This window comes from Tupaia chinensis, unplaced genomic scaffold, assembly GCF_000334495.1.
Source record: "Tupaia chinensis unplaced genomic scaffold, TupChi_1.0 Scaffold000710_1, whole genome shotgun sequence".
NCBI classification, from domain to species: Eukaryota; Metazoa; Chordata; class Mammalia; order Scandentia; family Tupaiidae; genus Tupaia; species Tupaia belangeri.
This window is the reverse complement of record NW_006160234.1, coordinates 1,329,526-1,346,506: the sequence shown is the minus strand read 5'-3', so window position 1 is coordinate 1,346,506 and position 16,981 is coordinate 1,329,526. Positions and strand designations below refer to the sequence as shown.

The window sequence follows — 16,981 nt, the reverse complement described above, 5'->3', positions numbered from 1 at the left end:
GTAAAGCACATGAAAGCACTTAGTAAACCATAAAGAAAATGCCTGATAATAGTCTTCTCATTCTCCAATGTTTATTTCAAATCGCCAAACACTCTCCCAAGTTCTAAGCTCACATTCAATGGTCTGTTCCACAGGTCTTTGCAAGGCTCATAGGTGTGCTGAGATACCCACTCAGTCCTTTAAGTAACAGGCGGTGTCTGACATGGGCAGAAAACTTGGCAAGCTAGCCTAGGTACAGAAACCTCCTCCAGGATGTCGAATGCTGCTTTATATGCGGATCTGACCCTCAAACTGAGTTTAAGGGGCAAAAAAAGGAAATTATAGGCCCAGCTGCTATAGAAGTGCATATATGGCAGGGCACTGCCACCTGATGGTGGGGCCAAATGGGAGGCCCAGGTTTGGATCCATGGTCAACCACAGCATGCGGGTGGGCCTATACATACTCATAATCCTGGCTAGCTAGGAGGCTGAGGAGAGGATTGAGGTGTGACAAGATCATGTGGAAAGTACTTGTCTCTCTCTCTCTTTCATGAATTAAAAAACTTGAAAAAAAATGAAAAGGAACTATTATGTTGTTGGAAAAGTCATGGTGTTATTTTTTGTTTTTCTATGCAAAAATGCTTCATAACTTTTCTGACAACCCAATATATACTCTTTCTTTAAAAGTTTGCTCATCCCAGTTCTCTTTCTCTCTCAGATGATAATCTTTACAGGTTACATAGGCTTAATGCAGAGATGTCATCCTTGACATTTCTCCCCACCCCTCCTCATCCTATTTATTATAATTGTTCTTTTCCTTCTTTCATCTTGGTGTCCGCCCAACCAGACTTGAACCTAATTCCAGCCATATGAGCTTGAGGAACTTTATCAGACTGGAGCCTGGTATTCTCAGATCTGTTGTAAAGATTAAATACACTTGCATTTACCAAATGCATGGTAAAGGTTAGCTTAGTTCTATGTTCCAGCTAAGCTGGATGCCTCTCTCAAGTTCAGCAATGGCAACCTTTCTATTCCTACCTCCACACTTTCAATACTGTTCTTTACTCTCGCCCCTCCACCCCTTATTTCTGCCTACCCATTCGTGTATCCTTCATCAACCATCTTTCAAAAACTACCTTTCTTTGGCATCTAAAGGTAATGCATACTTCCTCTGAACTACAAATGATTCTTGCATTGTATTTCACAACTCAGGAGACCCTTGACTGCATATCTATTTTTGTAAAATGTCATCTTTTTTGATGAACTTGTATGCTTATCTTCCTTACACATCTTCCTTCCCTCAAAATATTTCTTAAATGACTGAAAGGAATAATCAGTCAATTAACCAGTGACTGATGCCTGGACCTGATGCAAACCAATGGAAAGTGATTCAGAAGTGATAAAATGATTTAAACAAAGAATGAGACACCAGAGACACTTCACATTTTGTGTGCTGATTTTTTAATGAACATCTTATAATCTTACAAAATAACTGGCTGTAGCTGTTTTACGTTACATACAGTAGATCAGCTCCTTTCACTGTGTTCCCAATCAAGCCGTCTCCCTGGGCGCCGACACACTCAATAGTGTTCACGCAGAACAGAGGAAGTGCCGAGTCCAATGCCTGGTGATGGAGGAAAGAGAGAGACTAGAGGAGACTCTGCTTTCATTTTCTGTCAGCTTCTGCCCATCCTTTCATCTGTGTCTCTATGATGGGGGCTGTCACACTAGTCATGTGAGTCAGCCCGACCTAGACAACCTGGGCACCAGAGCCAGTTAATAAGAAAAAGGGAAGCAGAAAAATGATTTCGGAACAAATGAAAATAAAAACAGACAAAAGGGCCTCAGGGAGAGGCCCTCAATGACCTCATGGGTGGGGAAGAGCAGCAGAAGGCAGATCGCCATGTGAAATGAGTGTAAGTTGATGTCCCTGGCTTCTGTGGCCATCATGTCATAGTGCTTCAACTTTATCCATGATCTGAGTTGCTTGACCTACTAGGCCCTAGGACAAGACTAGAAGAAGCAGCCATCTCTGAATGACTATAAATGACTATGGCTGGACAGCCTTTAGCCAGAGGGACTTTCACCCACGACAGGAACTGTTCTCTCACTGTCCCAGGGCGGTGCTCAAGTGCAAATGCTGTCAACAGAGAATAAAGTATTTTAAAATGAAGTCTGAAATGGAAGTGTTCTCCCCATTACTCATGTGTGGAGGCTAAACAGAGACCACTCTGGGGTAAGCCAGAGGCTACATGCTCTTGTGAGAGCTTCAGCCTTTCTGAGCTGGGAGATACCCAGCTCTGCACCTCTGCTTCAGTTTCAGACAAGGCAGGAGGTCCCCAGGCAAACCTTGACATAATTCCAGGAATTTGGATATTTTCCTCAAGAAAACAATTTTACAACTTTTGTGTGTGTTTTTAATAGGGAATCTAAACTATTTCATTGCTCTTTCATACTGAAGCCTATCAGGATCCCAACGAATAGTTATTGTCTTCCTGGGGACCACTAAGTATGACATCAGGCAATGACTGGTTTCTAGGATATACTTTTGCAGATGGCTAGAATTAGAGAACTGGAGGATGTTTTGGATGGGAGAATGCTTCTCTTCTTCCATTGACTTTGCCACCCTTGTTTACACACCTACAAATAAACTTGAGTTTATAGCCTTATTCTTGTTTTTCCTATTGCAGAATATTGTTCTTTCCTGCATGATTGTGTGTGTGTGTGTGTGTGTGTGTGTGTGCGTGTGATATTTTGGTAGTGGCAGTTAATATTTCCTCTTTCCATGTGCAAAACTGTTGCTTCAGTATTGATAGGAAGAGGATAAAAGTTCTGGTCAGAGCATAAGAGCAGGCAATAACGAGACCAAGGCTAAGCTCTGAATTTTGCCTATCCTTGGTTTTCATTGGAAAAGAAACTTTGAGAGAAATAAGCCTCATAACCTAAGAGGATAACACTGGAGTATTGAACAAAAATTGGCTCTATACTTTTTACCCCCAAGGCCTGACTCAGAAACCAATATGAGAAAGTGTAACAGCAATCAGTAGACCACCGGCAGAAAAAAAAGTGAATTTGGGATGTAAACAGAGGCTGGGTTAATGTGGTCATTCACATGCAGTCCACCTTTTGAACAAGACAGGGTAAAGACAACAAAATGGACTCTGCATAGATGAAATTCTTCTTTCTCCCCACAGAGTGTCACCCTCGCTCCACGTGTTTCCATAACTTGATCAAGCTGAAATCTCTAGGTCACATTTTGTTTTTAATTGTGCTTTAAGAATTTGTCTTAGGTTTTGCATTGCTCACAGGATCCACTTCGGTCTTCTTTGGAGACTGGGAATAAGAAGTGAGTCTCTTTGACACATTGCATTGTTTTGCCCTCAGCCCTGACTTAACCCTGACCTCACGCCTCTCCAAGGCTTCCCATGGCTCTATCCCTGCCTATTCTTTCATCTTCTCACCTTTCCCCTATATCATTTCCATAACATTTCCCCTCTAGAAAATTAACAATTGGTCACGTGTCTGCAAATACTGCCAAACATGGGGACCTCTAACAAGGATGTGAGACCAGGCCAAGTATAAGGCGTATGTGAGTTCCTATACTTCTGATCAGACAGTGAGTGAGACCTAAAACAAAGGTGTTGACTGACTGGCTGAAAGCCACATTTAGAACTAGACTATATGGAAGTAGAGAAAATTCTGGTCTCACTAGCTCCAGTTGAGAGTTCTGAGAAGTGGAGAAAAGTTAATATATTCTTTTTGGATAGATACTGAAGACCCATTGTCTAGTTGTCCTGGACTCATCTTCAGTGGAAATCACACCCAATTTTCCATGCTAAGGTATTATCATTCCAAACTCTTGTCTCATTGAAATGGGCCGAGCGCCTAGGTCACAAAAAGATTATTAGCTGACATGCTAGCCACAGAACTGCTTTTAATGTCCCTCTCTTTCACTTCCCATTCAGCCTGCCAATCCCCATCAACAGAAAGATGGCAGAAGAACTTGTCTTTCTGTCCTGAAAGCTTCAGTACTCATTTTAGATGTGAACTTCACAGCAGCATGTGTGGAACAATGGATAATTTTTAGCTTAGTAAACAGCAAAAAATATAATATATATAATATATTTATATAATTATGTTTAAATACTTATAAAGAATTAATAACTAACCTCATTATTTAAGAGAGACTACACAAAAGAAAGGAAAAGAGCCAGTTTAGAGGAGACGAGCCCTGAAAGATGGCAATTCATTCGAAATGGGTATTAACAGAGTGTCCCTGGCAACTTCTCTTCTGGTATTTTGGTTTTGGTTTACAAGTTGGGTGGGGTTGAATAGTTGGCAGGATGCAGAGGGGGGGAGTAGGGCAAAGTTGAAGATGGGGTTGAGTAGAATATAAAAGGGGGAGGACAGTTCTTGTATATCTAGTATATTTCTCCTTCCACTTTTAATCAACTACCCCTTTAAAGAAACTTTTGCCTGTGATTTTTCCCTATATGGGCTACTTGGTGTGCTACTTGCACCTATAAATATCCTCTGTTGTTACTTATGGTATCCTTCATGCTCTTCCTCCTTCCTCTACTTCATGACCTTCTGTCTTCAGTCACCCTTTGTTTATTTCTGTGTTGGCCTCTCTTGCTGCCTCCAGGGCAGTGGAGGGAGGGGCGTGGTCTTACAGTTACTGATTTTCTTCTGCCTTGGGGTCTCGGCAGGTGCATTCATCCAGATCACAGTCAGCAGCAAATGGAATGACCTAGGGGAATGAGAGAGAAGTTGAAATAACCTATTTTTGTGCAGAGCTCCAAACTTTTCAACCAGCTTTCACTTTCCTGCCTTGGTCCTGGAGGAAGTGTGGGATTATGTGTTAATATCACAGACTTGAAATTAACACTCACTTTTCTCACACTCCCTGTTGCCTTAGGCAAGGTTAATCTGCCTTGCTTCACTTTCTTCCTATATAAAGTGAGGAGGACAACAGAGATGACACAAGAGGTGTTGGTGTGGTTTAAGGAAGATGATGGGTCTAAACCATTGCCAAAACTCTATGGCTATTGTTGGGACTACTTCTAATATTACCAGCAATATCTACAATTGTTGTTATTGTTTTTGTTGCTGTTACCATTTTCACATAATCCCTGTAAAGTAGGAAAAATGAATGTTAGCATTTTCTCTTTATAGGGAAAGTCAAAAGAGGTTTAATGACCTAATCCATGGTAATGACACTGGACATCCAAGACTCTGCAGACTAGCTCTCTGACTCCCACTCGTCAGTGTTCTTGAAGCAACAGGATTTTCTTCATAAGCATGAGCTTTTGCTTTTCTTGAACCCAGAATATACTTTGGCTTGGTTAAATATGGTCTTTCTCTACCCACTGTTTCCCTTCTTTCTAGGTAATTATTACATCCCCATGTCAGAGATGGTTAAGCAGGAGTTACTTTCTTCCCGTTTGGCCTATATGATGTCAAAGTGGCAAAGATTGTTCCCATTGGGCATTGACAATCAAATGAGATGAAAAATAAATAGGCATATCACACTAATACTAGTCTAAGCACGGAGAAGAGGTGAGCTTGGTGATTGGGCAAGTGGGCTGGAGAAAGGGTGGAGTTGTTTGGGGAAATTTCCCAGCATATTTGCACATATGAAGTAAAATGTGATTTAGGAGTCAACAGAGGAGTGAAGTGCCTTTTCAATTCGGATTCTTGTGTATGCTAGCCACAGGCACTAAAATGCATTAAAAACAAATCCTAGCTTTGCACAGTGTGAAATTGGGAGAGAGTTGCTTGCTTTCTTCCCAAGCAATCATTTGTTTCTGCAGGTTCCTTGATCTGCTATCCTCATTTGCTGGCCTGATTTCTGAACTGTGGTTTAAGCTCTTGATCTGTTTCTCTTGGTTCAAAATTTATTGGGTATAGACCAAAAGAGAGCCAGAATAAATAGAGAGATGATGAGCCCTTGGATACTGCATTAAATAAGTTAATTTCCTTAAGTGGTGAGAATAGCACCTGACACCAAGTGAATGGTCAGATACAAGATGAGTAAAAGATACAGTATTTAAGAGATATAGTATTTGGGTCTACATGTAAGTGATCATGGCAGGTGTGGTTCTGCAGAACACTTACAAGGAAAGAAATGCAATCTCTTGCGTATTTCTGATTCGTTAACTTGGTCAACTAGTTTCAAACATCTTTGGACCTCTTGTGTTTTCACTCATACAATTACAGAATTTTAGCTTATTCAATTTTACAGGCCAAGCTTTAACCTATCTGTAAACTTAACAGACTCAAAAGAGTTAAAGGACATCAAGAAAAGGATACAATGCTTTGGTGGGTTATGGCAGCCAGTCAACATGTGCCTGCAACATTCTTACAAGACAATATGTATGATTATCAATTTAATTGTGAAGATGAATTCAACTTGGTGGCACTTCATTGGTGATCCTGCCTCCCCAAGGGGTAGAGACTATTGTTTATTCTGCTTACAGAGAAATTCCCTGGATAATGACAAGCAGGTCTGAGTTTTTCAGTAGCAAAATCCAGGACTTTTCTGAAAGGGTCACTATACTGACAATAAGAGAATAAATGTTTGTAGGAACCCATGGTAAATGCTATTACTCGTAATTTTAGAAACACCAATATTTTCTCATAAAATTATCTCTTGGCTGTTGAATAAAAACTGACCTAGTCACAGTGGCACAGAGAGTGGTGTCACTCTGCAGTGCTGATGCCACATGGCCAATTGTAGTTGGATCCCAATTCCACCCAAGATATGATGGGTACTCATGCATGTGGCTGTGATCCTGGCTGACTGAAAGACTGAGATAAGGGAAGTGCTGTGATAAGACCCTACCATGAATGCCCTTCTCTCTTTCTCACTCTCTCATGAAAGACATAAAATAAACCAACTTAAAAAGAGAATACAATTATGATATAGCATGAAGGACAACTAATCAAAGAGCCCGAGTCATGTCCCCTTCACCCCTACACCCTTTCCCAGGTGCCCTCACCTACCTTCTTGGAGGAGAGTGTGGAAGAGCAGCAGTCTCCCCCATCATAGTGGCAGTAGGCCCGGTTGTTGATAGTGTCACACCAACCATCTGCTTGAAAAGGCTGTAAGGAGGTAGAAGGTCAGTACTGCAGGCCAGTTCACTAAGCCTCACCCTATTCTCCCATGCAGCCCTACTCCAACATAATCCATACAACTCCAGAGACATCATGGGAGACCATCTAAGGAACATGATGTAAAATGATCTCATGTTCTCAAAAAGTTGACAAATCTCCACGTAAGAACTTTGGGCACAAAAAACTGTCAAATTTCACTTGCAACACCTGCTCCTGGCTTACTCAAGGTTCCAGAAGGTTGTTTAAATTCCTTGGTCAAATTTTTTATCTTCTTGTAGTAATTGGCTTTTATATTATATAGGTTATAAAAGAAAATAATACAATTAAAACATTAGCAAATGCAATTAACTCCTTAAGGAAGATACCTGTATGAACAAAATACATATGAAAAAATGTCCAGCATCTCTTATAATAAGGAAAATGAAAATCAAAAGTACAATGAGATAACATTTAACCCCAATCAGAATGGCTAAGATGAAAAAGAAATATGGAACAACAAGTGCTGGTGAAGCTGTGGTGAAAAGGGAACATTTTTATACTGTTAGTGGGAATAAAAATTAGTACAAAAAAATTAGTACAAAAATGGCTTTCTGTGGAAAGCCATTATGGAGGTTCCTCAAAAATCTACAAATAGAATTACCATATGACCCAGTAATTCCACTCTTTAGTATTTACCCAAAGGGCAGAATAACACTCAATTGGAAAGACACTTGCACATCCATATTTATTGCAGCATTATTCACAATTGCTAAGACATATGGTCAAGCTACATGGCTAATAACTGATAAATAGATTAGAAAAACTGTGGTACATATACACTATGGAATACTGCTTGACCATAAGAAACAATGAGATCCTATGATTTGATTCAAAGTAGGTTAATATAGATTTAATGCTAAGCAAAGTAAGCCATACTGTGAAAGACAAACACTGTATATCCCCCACTTGATACATATTAAAATGTCTGCACTTTCTGGCAGAAATTGAAAGATACTTAGATAGGATAATAGGAAGAATAAGTATAGATACCACAGACAGTAGGGAAGGGAGATAGTAAAAGGTGCGTGGAAAAAGGGCTCAGAAAAGAAACATTTAAAAAACAGGAGAACGTAAAGTTCTCTGTCGAAGGGGCCAGCAGGTGGCATGGTGGCTAAGGGCACTAGCCTCCCACAGGGCTGACTGTGGTTCGAGTCCTGGGCTTAGCGGCTTGCTTTCTCACTTTCACTCTTTCTTGCTCTCTGCTCTCACTCTTGCTCTGTTCCTGTCTGATCAAATTTAAATAAATAAATAAATAAATAAATAAATAAGCAAAGTAGAAATAAAATAATTCTTTAAAAAAAAGTTCTCTGTTGAAATTGATGCATATAACACACCTGATTAGATTATCATATATCACATGCATACTTTGAACAATCATGGATTGAAAATAAGAAGTTATAGAATAAAAGAGTTTCATACATTTTAACTCTGTTGGTCATTAGCTGCATCAAGCATAATTGGCTTTAAAATCTCATTTTGCCAGGGAGGAAACAGGGATACATAGAGATGATAATAATTGCTCTCAGTCACACAGCTAGGGTCAGGCAGAGTTGGCATTAAACCTTACATATCTTGGTTTTGGGTCCCTTTTCATATGTTAAGAACCATAACCTGTACCCCTTCACCTTGTGCACTGAAAACTGGTACTTAGAGACCGTAGTAGTCCTCAGTTCTTTTTTTTTTTTTTTTTTTTTCCCCTTTGGAGAGCTTTTTGCTATAGGGCGCATGCGCTCGCCAGACAGACAGAGGGAGACATAGAGACAGAAAGTGAGAAATCACACCCCCCCCCCCAGGGTGGGTGTCCATGCCAAAATCCCTTCTCCTCCATTCTCCTCTCGGGATCTTGGGCATGCACGCACACATGCCCAGCATGAGTTTAAGCCACCTGGTCTGGGACTCGAACCACGGTTGACTACGTGGGAATCCAGCGACATAGCCATTATGCTAACTGCTGGTCCCAAGACCGTAGTAGTCCTCAGTTCTGTAAAGCAATGATGACAAAGAGACCACCAGGTGGTATAGTAGCTAAGGCACTGGCTTCTCACATGGCCAACTGCAGTTCGAGTCCTAGATCTGGCAGCTTGAAACTCACACCAGACACATGTGTGTCTGTACCCAAAATCCTGAGAGGATAATGGAGGAGAAGGGATTGTAGCACAGCAATCTCCCCATTGGGTGATTTCTCACTTTCTCTCTCTGTCTCTTTGTGTGTTTCTAAAGAACGCATGTGCCCTATAGTAAAAAATCTCTCTTAAAAAAAAAATAACAGACTCAAATGGTATCTGTCCAGAGTGCGGTGGTTCTGGGATTGGGGACATGAGGACTAGGACAAAAATATTCCCACATGGACTGCCACCCCATGCACAGAAGCTACACACAGGGTTACAGCCCAGAAAGCTAAACTATTTCTATCCACTCCTGTTACTGCTGCAAGTTAACAGGAACCAAAATGGGAAAGGGGCCCAACAAAACCAGAGTTAATAGAGTGTTTCACCCCAAAAATGAACATATGATAAGAAGAGCAATAAGCAGTTAAACAGCAGCCCAATGCATTGTTCCTCCAGAGAACCATGCCTGGAGGGAAATACCATCTCATAGCATCCTGGAGGGTACACCAGCCAGTTCACCTACTCAATAACATTGGCTGCTTCCCATCCTACATTGATGCCCAACTGTAAGCCTCAGGAAATTACTTGTGGTCAAACTTTGGGCAACAGAACTCCTGAGCCCCCCCTTTCCAGTTTACATGTTCAAATCACTCTCTCTTCCCCCGACTCTCCTTAAATGTCAAGTAGAATGGCTCTGTTATTTCCACTATGCTTTGATGAGATAGATCACTCAACTGAAAAATAGCCATGAAATAATTTTTAGCAATTGATTTACGTCAGAACAAGCTCATCCAAGTTATTACTTCAATGTTTTGATTTATTCTATGGGGTCCTGAGGTCACTCAAACATCATTCCAGATCTATACCAGTTTGCCAACCAGTGAAAAGCTGCTACTTATGGGTGGAATATAACAGCTGTCACACAGCTGCACAGAATTGTCAGTTGAGAGCAGGAAGTGAAAATGAATTCTGTTTTCAACACAGTACTCTGTGGGATAAAAGACAAAGATTCTGAGACAAGCATTTGTCTTCAACAGTAGAGCCAGTTACTCAGGCTTAAAAGAAATCAGAATAACTGTATAATCAGGACTCGGGTCCAAAATTGCAGCCAAATAATAAGACTCAAAATACAAGCACATCCTTAACATCTATGGATGCTGTTGGATTCTCCTGAGAGGATCGGATACATCTACTGCAATTCTCTAGTTTTCTATTTCATTTTCAAGTGTTTGGAGTATATTTCACTCATCTAACACTACATCTGTTACTCTTCCTACAACCCTGAGTGACTCATTGGCAAAACGTAATCTGTTTCTATTTTCTTTTCCATATAATTATCTATAAAAATCCAAAGAGCACCCAAAATACTTTTCCTACAGATACAAGTATGGTCTTCATAATGGAGTATTAATGGTAGATCCAAAGATAATCTTCCTTTTCATAAGAACAACCTAAACATTTGAATGTGTTAGTAAAGAATCCTGGGGAATTTTTCTTCTCAAAGGCTTCACCTATGATGGCTTATCATCTCAGGAACATTAGGGAAGGTATATTGAAAAGAGCAACAAGAATCTGGGTGGCCTTCCCTAAGTCCCACTGGACTTCAATTGCTATAGCTCATACATGATTTCTAAAAGCTCCTTCTCCTTCGCACTTAAGGGATCATCTGGTAAGAAAAAGGAATTTATAAAAAGGAGCAGAAATACAGAGAAAATGTTGGAAAGACCCAAGTGTTTGATTTACTATATACCTATTGGAATTGATTGCTCCTCCCCCAACCTGCCAAAAACAGCCACTCCACCCTCAACAAACAGAGTCTCCTATGGCAACGTGTGCCTGGGAAGTTTGACAGCGTGAGTCCACAGTTACAATGGAAAAATAGGAAGAGAAAAAGGACTAATTGATTCAAAGTTTAAAAAGCATCTGACTGAATGTAGATGAAGAGATTTTATTCCCAATAGTTGAAAGGTGGCAGGCTTGGGACATCACTCCTCTCCACAGGAAACTTTCTCAAGAGTTGTTTGCACTAGATTTGTTTTCTCACCATACTGTGTACATTGGTGAATCTTGTCCATACTTATGACTTGTAATTCTGTAATCTCAGAAAATTAAATGTTCCATTTCAGTGTATTTTTAAATGCCTGAATCTTATCTTTATAGTAGTTACTTTTAAATTTTCAATTTAGCCATTTTGATTAAAAAAAAATCAGGATAAAGTTCCTATTTTCCTGTCCTTTAACAACTTATAAAACACAAAGATATTGGCATGTACATTTATTAGTTTCACTATACAGGAAGACTCTCCACTTTGCTAAGTGTGCCCCCTCCAACACACATACACACACACACACACCTTTCAGTCATAAAATCAAGCCCTTAGAATTATATCTAAAGTAAATACCAAAATCTGAGCAACTGCTTGGGTTACTCTTCTGATGATGTTTGAGCTTTGTGTTACCTAATTCCGTTGTTACAACAGGCTTTTCTTCGTAGCCTCTTGATGTTAGCTGTGTTGCAAGCAGACGAAGTGGCCAAATAAATTACTGGGTTTAATAACAGAATACCAAGAGGAAAGGCTGTCAGTCTGTCCTACCTATAGTACTTGGAAAACTTCTCAAAATAAGCATAATTTCTCCTTTATGTTATGTATCTGGTGATAGGGTGATAGTAGTCCCTGCTTAAGGTTGTCTGGAATGTTAGTCATATAGATGGTGGCCCTCTTTGGCACCTATGGCAGTATTCATTCATTGAGGCATCAGTACTTTTGATTCCACACCTATATATACCAGGAAACAGAGATTAGAAACAAACACACACTATGGTGGGACAACTGATGGCATAGTGGTTAAGGCACTAGATCTCATAAGGTCAATTGCACAGTTCAAGACCCACATCTGGTGGCCTGAAAAAGCCCATGAGCCCTATAATGAAACAAATAAGTAAATAAATAAATATGTGTATATATATATATATGTATACATATCCTTATAGGAATTACTTTTTAATTTTCATTTTAACCATTTGGATAAAAGAAATGAAATCTTCATAAAATTCCTATTTTCCTGTCCTTTAACAACTTATAAAACTAACTCCTATATATACACAATAACAACAACAACTATGGTTCCAGCCCTTGAGGGATACACCATAATCAAAGCTCAGTGTGACAGTTCAGTGCTAGCACTGCGATGTGGACAATAGAGAAATATCTCATTTAGATTTGCTGAGTAGAGGGATCTGCATACGCTTTCATGGCCTGACTATGCAACATCTAGCCCCTGTAGACAAGAGCTTACAATTGGCTGATTTTAGGAGTAGGAGGAGTTTGAAGGAACTAAGGGGAAGAAAGGGGTGAAAATAGAAGGGTACGTGGTCATAACTTGTCTATTGCAGAGTCCATCATCTGGAAGGATTTCATGAATTTTGACTAATGGGATCATAATACGTCCCTTAGTTGATTCAGATTAAGAACATTTTCTTCTATAATTTGTGACAGAGCTGAAGTCTACATTGCTGTGTTGGAAAGGTTAGTTTAAACTTCAGGCCTTTTGCTAACCTAGAGGAGGGGAGCTCAGCCTGAAAAGATTATATCCCTATAGGTAAAGCATAAGCAGAATCCTACTTTTACCTTTAGAAATGTTTTATACCAGGGGAAGATGCTATCAAATTTTTGTCTGATGCCTAACACTACTTTCCCTCTCTCCATCATTTCTGAACAAGTCTTCCAGTTTTGTAGTTGGCAAAGCATGCGCAAATCCATTTCTTCATATTGATTAGGCTGATCATGCCCAGAAAAAGCCCATTTCCAAAGCAGCTATATAGTGCAGTGCCCTATGGAGTCCTTGCAGCAGAGGGAAATTCTATATAAATGTGTACAAGCCCGTTCACTAATTTTCTCTGGCTTTTCAATAAATGGTGACCTCTGGTCTAATCCTTTTTCCTTATCCTATGTGTTATGATTTGAATGTTTGTCCTCACCAAAACACATGCTGAATTTCAATTACAGTAAAAAGAGGCTGAACCTTTAAGAAGTGAATAGGCCATAAGGATTTTGCCCTCATGAATGAATTATGCTATTATTGTGAGATAATTTGATAACTTCACATAAAAAGACAAGTTACCATGGGGGCTGGCAGGTGGCATGGTAGTTAAGATGCTGGACTCCCATATGGTCCACCACATTCGAGTCCTGGACATGGTGGCTTTCTCTCTCTCTGGTCAAATTGAATAATAATAATAATAAAAAATAAAATTTAAAGACTAATTCTTTTTTTTAAAAAAAGACAAGTTACCAAAAAAGAAAAAGAAAAAGACAAATTCAGCTCCTTTGCTTCCCTCTTTCCCCCTTCCTCTCCCTCCCTGACTGCTCCATCTTCTTCCTCTCATTCTCCCCATTGCCCTGACACTTTTCACCATGGCATGATGCACCAAGAATGCCCTCACTAGAGCCCAGCACCTTGATGTTGGGTTTCCCAGCCTCTAGATGTAAGCCAATATATATTTCTTCATATTATAAATTACCCAGTCTCAGATATTTTGTTATAGCAATACAAAATGGACTAAAATGCCATGGTTCTGCTGTGTTTTTACTGCCTGGGCTTCATATCTAACGATTACAAAAACCATAAAAAGTGAAGTTCTACTGAAAGGCCTGCCTTAGAATCTCAGAGGTGAAACTTGGAAAGCCATTGAAGCCCCTCAGAAATCCCTGATAGCCAGACAACTAAGTGCTTATCAGTACAAAAAATAGCAAGTGCTGGTACAGAGAGAAGGGAACCCTTACATAGTGTTGCTGGTAATGTAAATATTAGCACAGTCATCATGAAAAATGGTATTGAAAGCACCTTAAAAATTAAAAATAGAACTACCATATGGTCTGGCAATCCCACTACTGGGGATATATTCAAGGAAATAAAAATTGGTATGTCAAAACTTTTTTTTCCCTTAAAGGATCACAGATACACAAAACTCTAAGGCTAGATGGAGCCTTGAAGACTAACACATTTATGAATAATAAAATGGAACCTTAAAAAGGTGAACTGTCTTGTTTTTAAGGCTAGTTAGTGATAATCCTGGGAAAAATGGCTAACTCTCTTGATTCTTGATCTGATATTATTTCTACTATGCTACCACTATCTGATGATTTCATTAGTCTTTTAATTTATTGAGAATTAAGAGTAATTAATTTCCTTTGGCATCTCTACAAAAGGGGTTGTGTACAGAGGCATTAATATAAAGTGTACACAGCAATCCAGCACAGCGACAAAGATTGGTTTATGCAGATGTGTAGGTATGTAGATATACAATCTCAATCCCCTTTTCCTCCTCAACTTCACTTCTACTTTTCTCAGTTGCAGGTCAAGGTTTATTCCAAATAAGACACCTGGTACTACAGCCCCTTCTGTGGGGCTTGGCAGGCCCATGTGTCCCTAGAGGCTGGCATCCCTAAAAGGAAGCAATATTATGCTCCAACAACATCGACAGATGCCCGCAACCCAGTAACATTCATTTTCATGCTTCAGAATGCTATAGCCAGACATTTTGCTGATCCCTGCAGTCATCTGAGAAGAAAAGGAAATGAAGCCATTCCACTCCTACCGCATTTGTCCCTTGGGATGGGAGGTCTGGTGATGTCACTTTTATGAGTTTGCTGTAGTTTTCTTGGAAAGTATAAATAGTCTGATATCTTGAGATGGATTGTACAGGAATCACTTCTTAGATATAATCACCTTTAGCAAATCTTTTCTAGCTTCCTGGACCCAAAGAGTTCTCCCAGTCTACAAGTTATGGCATATTCTATCCGTATATTTATTATAAGACTTTACACTCTGAATGGACAATAAAAGATACAGGATTTAATCATTTTTGTAGGCTCATCTATTAGTTCAGTGCCTAGTGCACAGTAGGTTGTCAGCAAATTAATAAGCAGAACCCCCTATTTTAATGTACAAGGCTAACCACACTTCCTTAGCTTTATGACCAGGTCTCTTTTCAAAATTCTTCTACTGCTAGGAATTTTCTCAGCATGTTGCTTCATAAGACTCAGCCACATAACTTAGATGCAAGTCCAGCTTTTAAGGGCCTCTAGTCCTTTATTTTTATTGTAAACATAAGTACGATAGATATGAGTTTAAATGGAGCATATATATGAGGGTTTTTCAATAAATTCATAGCAAATGTGTATTATAAAAAATTTTATATAGATTTCATAATATTTTTGCACCAAAATAAACTCATGCTTTATTTCCATTTTTCCAGGAACTTTCATATATATATATATATATATATATATTATATTCCTACTAGGTGCAAAGTGTGATACATTTCCACTTCTGTAAGTAGGAAGAAATGGTAGAATATACTATCTGAAACTTCTCTTGCTATAGACACCTTAAAATGCTGGATAAAATACAACAATATCGTGTCGGTTCTTCAGCTGGGATCATAAGAAAGGAAGGGAAAATTCTCAGAGGGCAAAAATAGAAAGAAACTGAAAACCAGAGAAGAAAGCAAGCAATAAGCCATGGCTGTCCTATGAATGCTTGCAAATATTTGTACTTAAGTGGCTGGGTGTTAATAGCTGATCAGAAATAAGGTCATAGGGCACAGACCTTTGCAAAGTGGGGATGTTTTAAATGACCTTGTTGGAATTTTAATAAAACAGACTGTGTTTGCAAGAACTGACATAGAAAGACACAGCCACATGATGATGCTAAAAGGTAGCACACTTAGGGACCAAGAGATCTGCTCCTGCTCACCAGCATGAAGTCTGTGTGATTCAAACCCAGGCGCTGGCTAAGTGGCTAATCACTAAGATGTTAAGGACCTGCTGGGTTACCAGGGAACAGATGAAATTGCAAAGAATGCCTCCTTAAGGTCAAAGGTTAAGTCTACAAACAATAGATGCACAAGATGTAATTGAAAGAAAGGCACTGAAGATACATATTCTGTTGGATGGTCAGAAGAATACCTCCTTGGGCTCTAGCCTTGTAGCTTATTGTGGATTACTACTGGCCCATGTGAGGTCATACAACTTTAGTGTGGAGCCTCAAATCTGCCTGTGTAATTTGGCAGACCCTTAACAAAGGCAAAAGCGTACCTTTAGAAGGGCTGAAAGAGAAGCCTTATTATAATAAACTTATCTATAGCTGACACCAGGACCAAAGCAAAGTCTTAGAATAGAAATAATCAAGCAGTACAAAAATTAATCTCCTCTGAGAGAAATAGTTAAGATAGTTGAGATGGGGAAAAAAAGGCAAGCAAAATAAGATCAAATAACTTCTTTCATTTGTAATGCTTTCATCTACTTCAAGGTACCCAGAGCTTAATAGCTCCTGATCAGAAAAATACCAAGATTGTAGAGTATGTTGAGTAAGGACAGGAGATATGGGTTTAGGTATACCTGTACCCAGATCCTAGCTCTGTTTATTATCGCCTATTAGAATCTGAGCAAGCAGCAGTGTCCTTATTAGTAAATGAGGATAATAATACCTACTCCATGGGATTGTTGAAAGGAATAAATTAAAGGAGGCAAAATACTTGGCACAATGCCTGACTTAAAGTAAGCCTTCAATAAATTACAGTTTTATGAAGGCAGCAGGTAAACTTTCATTGCTTTAGCAATTTTGAGTTGGCATCTGAGTTCTATGGAGACTCTGATCAAGAAAACTTCAAGGTTCTGCCACCAAAACCATGGGTGTTCTCCTCCCTGAGAGCCTCCCGACCCATTCACTTTCCCT

The 16,981-nt window shown here is 39.5% G+C and overlaps 1 protein-coding gene across 2 annotated transcripts in view; it reads right to left on the bottom strand.

Moving 5' to 3' along the window:
- Positions 1 to 1,432: 1,432 nt before the first annotated feature.
- Positions 1,433 to 16,981, bottom strand: part of PAPPA2 (pappalysin 2) — a 327,575-nt gene continuing 312,026 nt past the window's right edge. The window contains exons 20-22 of one of the 2 annotated variants that reach the window (XM_027776745.1): positions 6,985 to 7,083; positions 4,653 to 4,729; positions 1,433 to 1,603 (exon numbers count right to left, since the gene is read on the bottom strand). In XM_027776745.1, coding sequence (XP_027632546.1) covers positions 4,655 to 4,729; positions 6,985 to 7,083 — 174 coding nt within the window. In that variant the 3' untranslated portion in view covers positions 1,433 to 1,603; positions 4,653 to 4,654. Of the gene's footprint in view, positions 1,604 to 4,157; positions 4,730 to 6,984; positions 7,084 to 16,981 lie in introns of those variants that run through there. The other variant, XM_006160881.2, reaches the window with a different exon arrangement.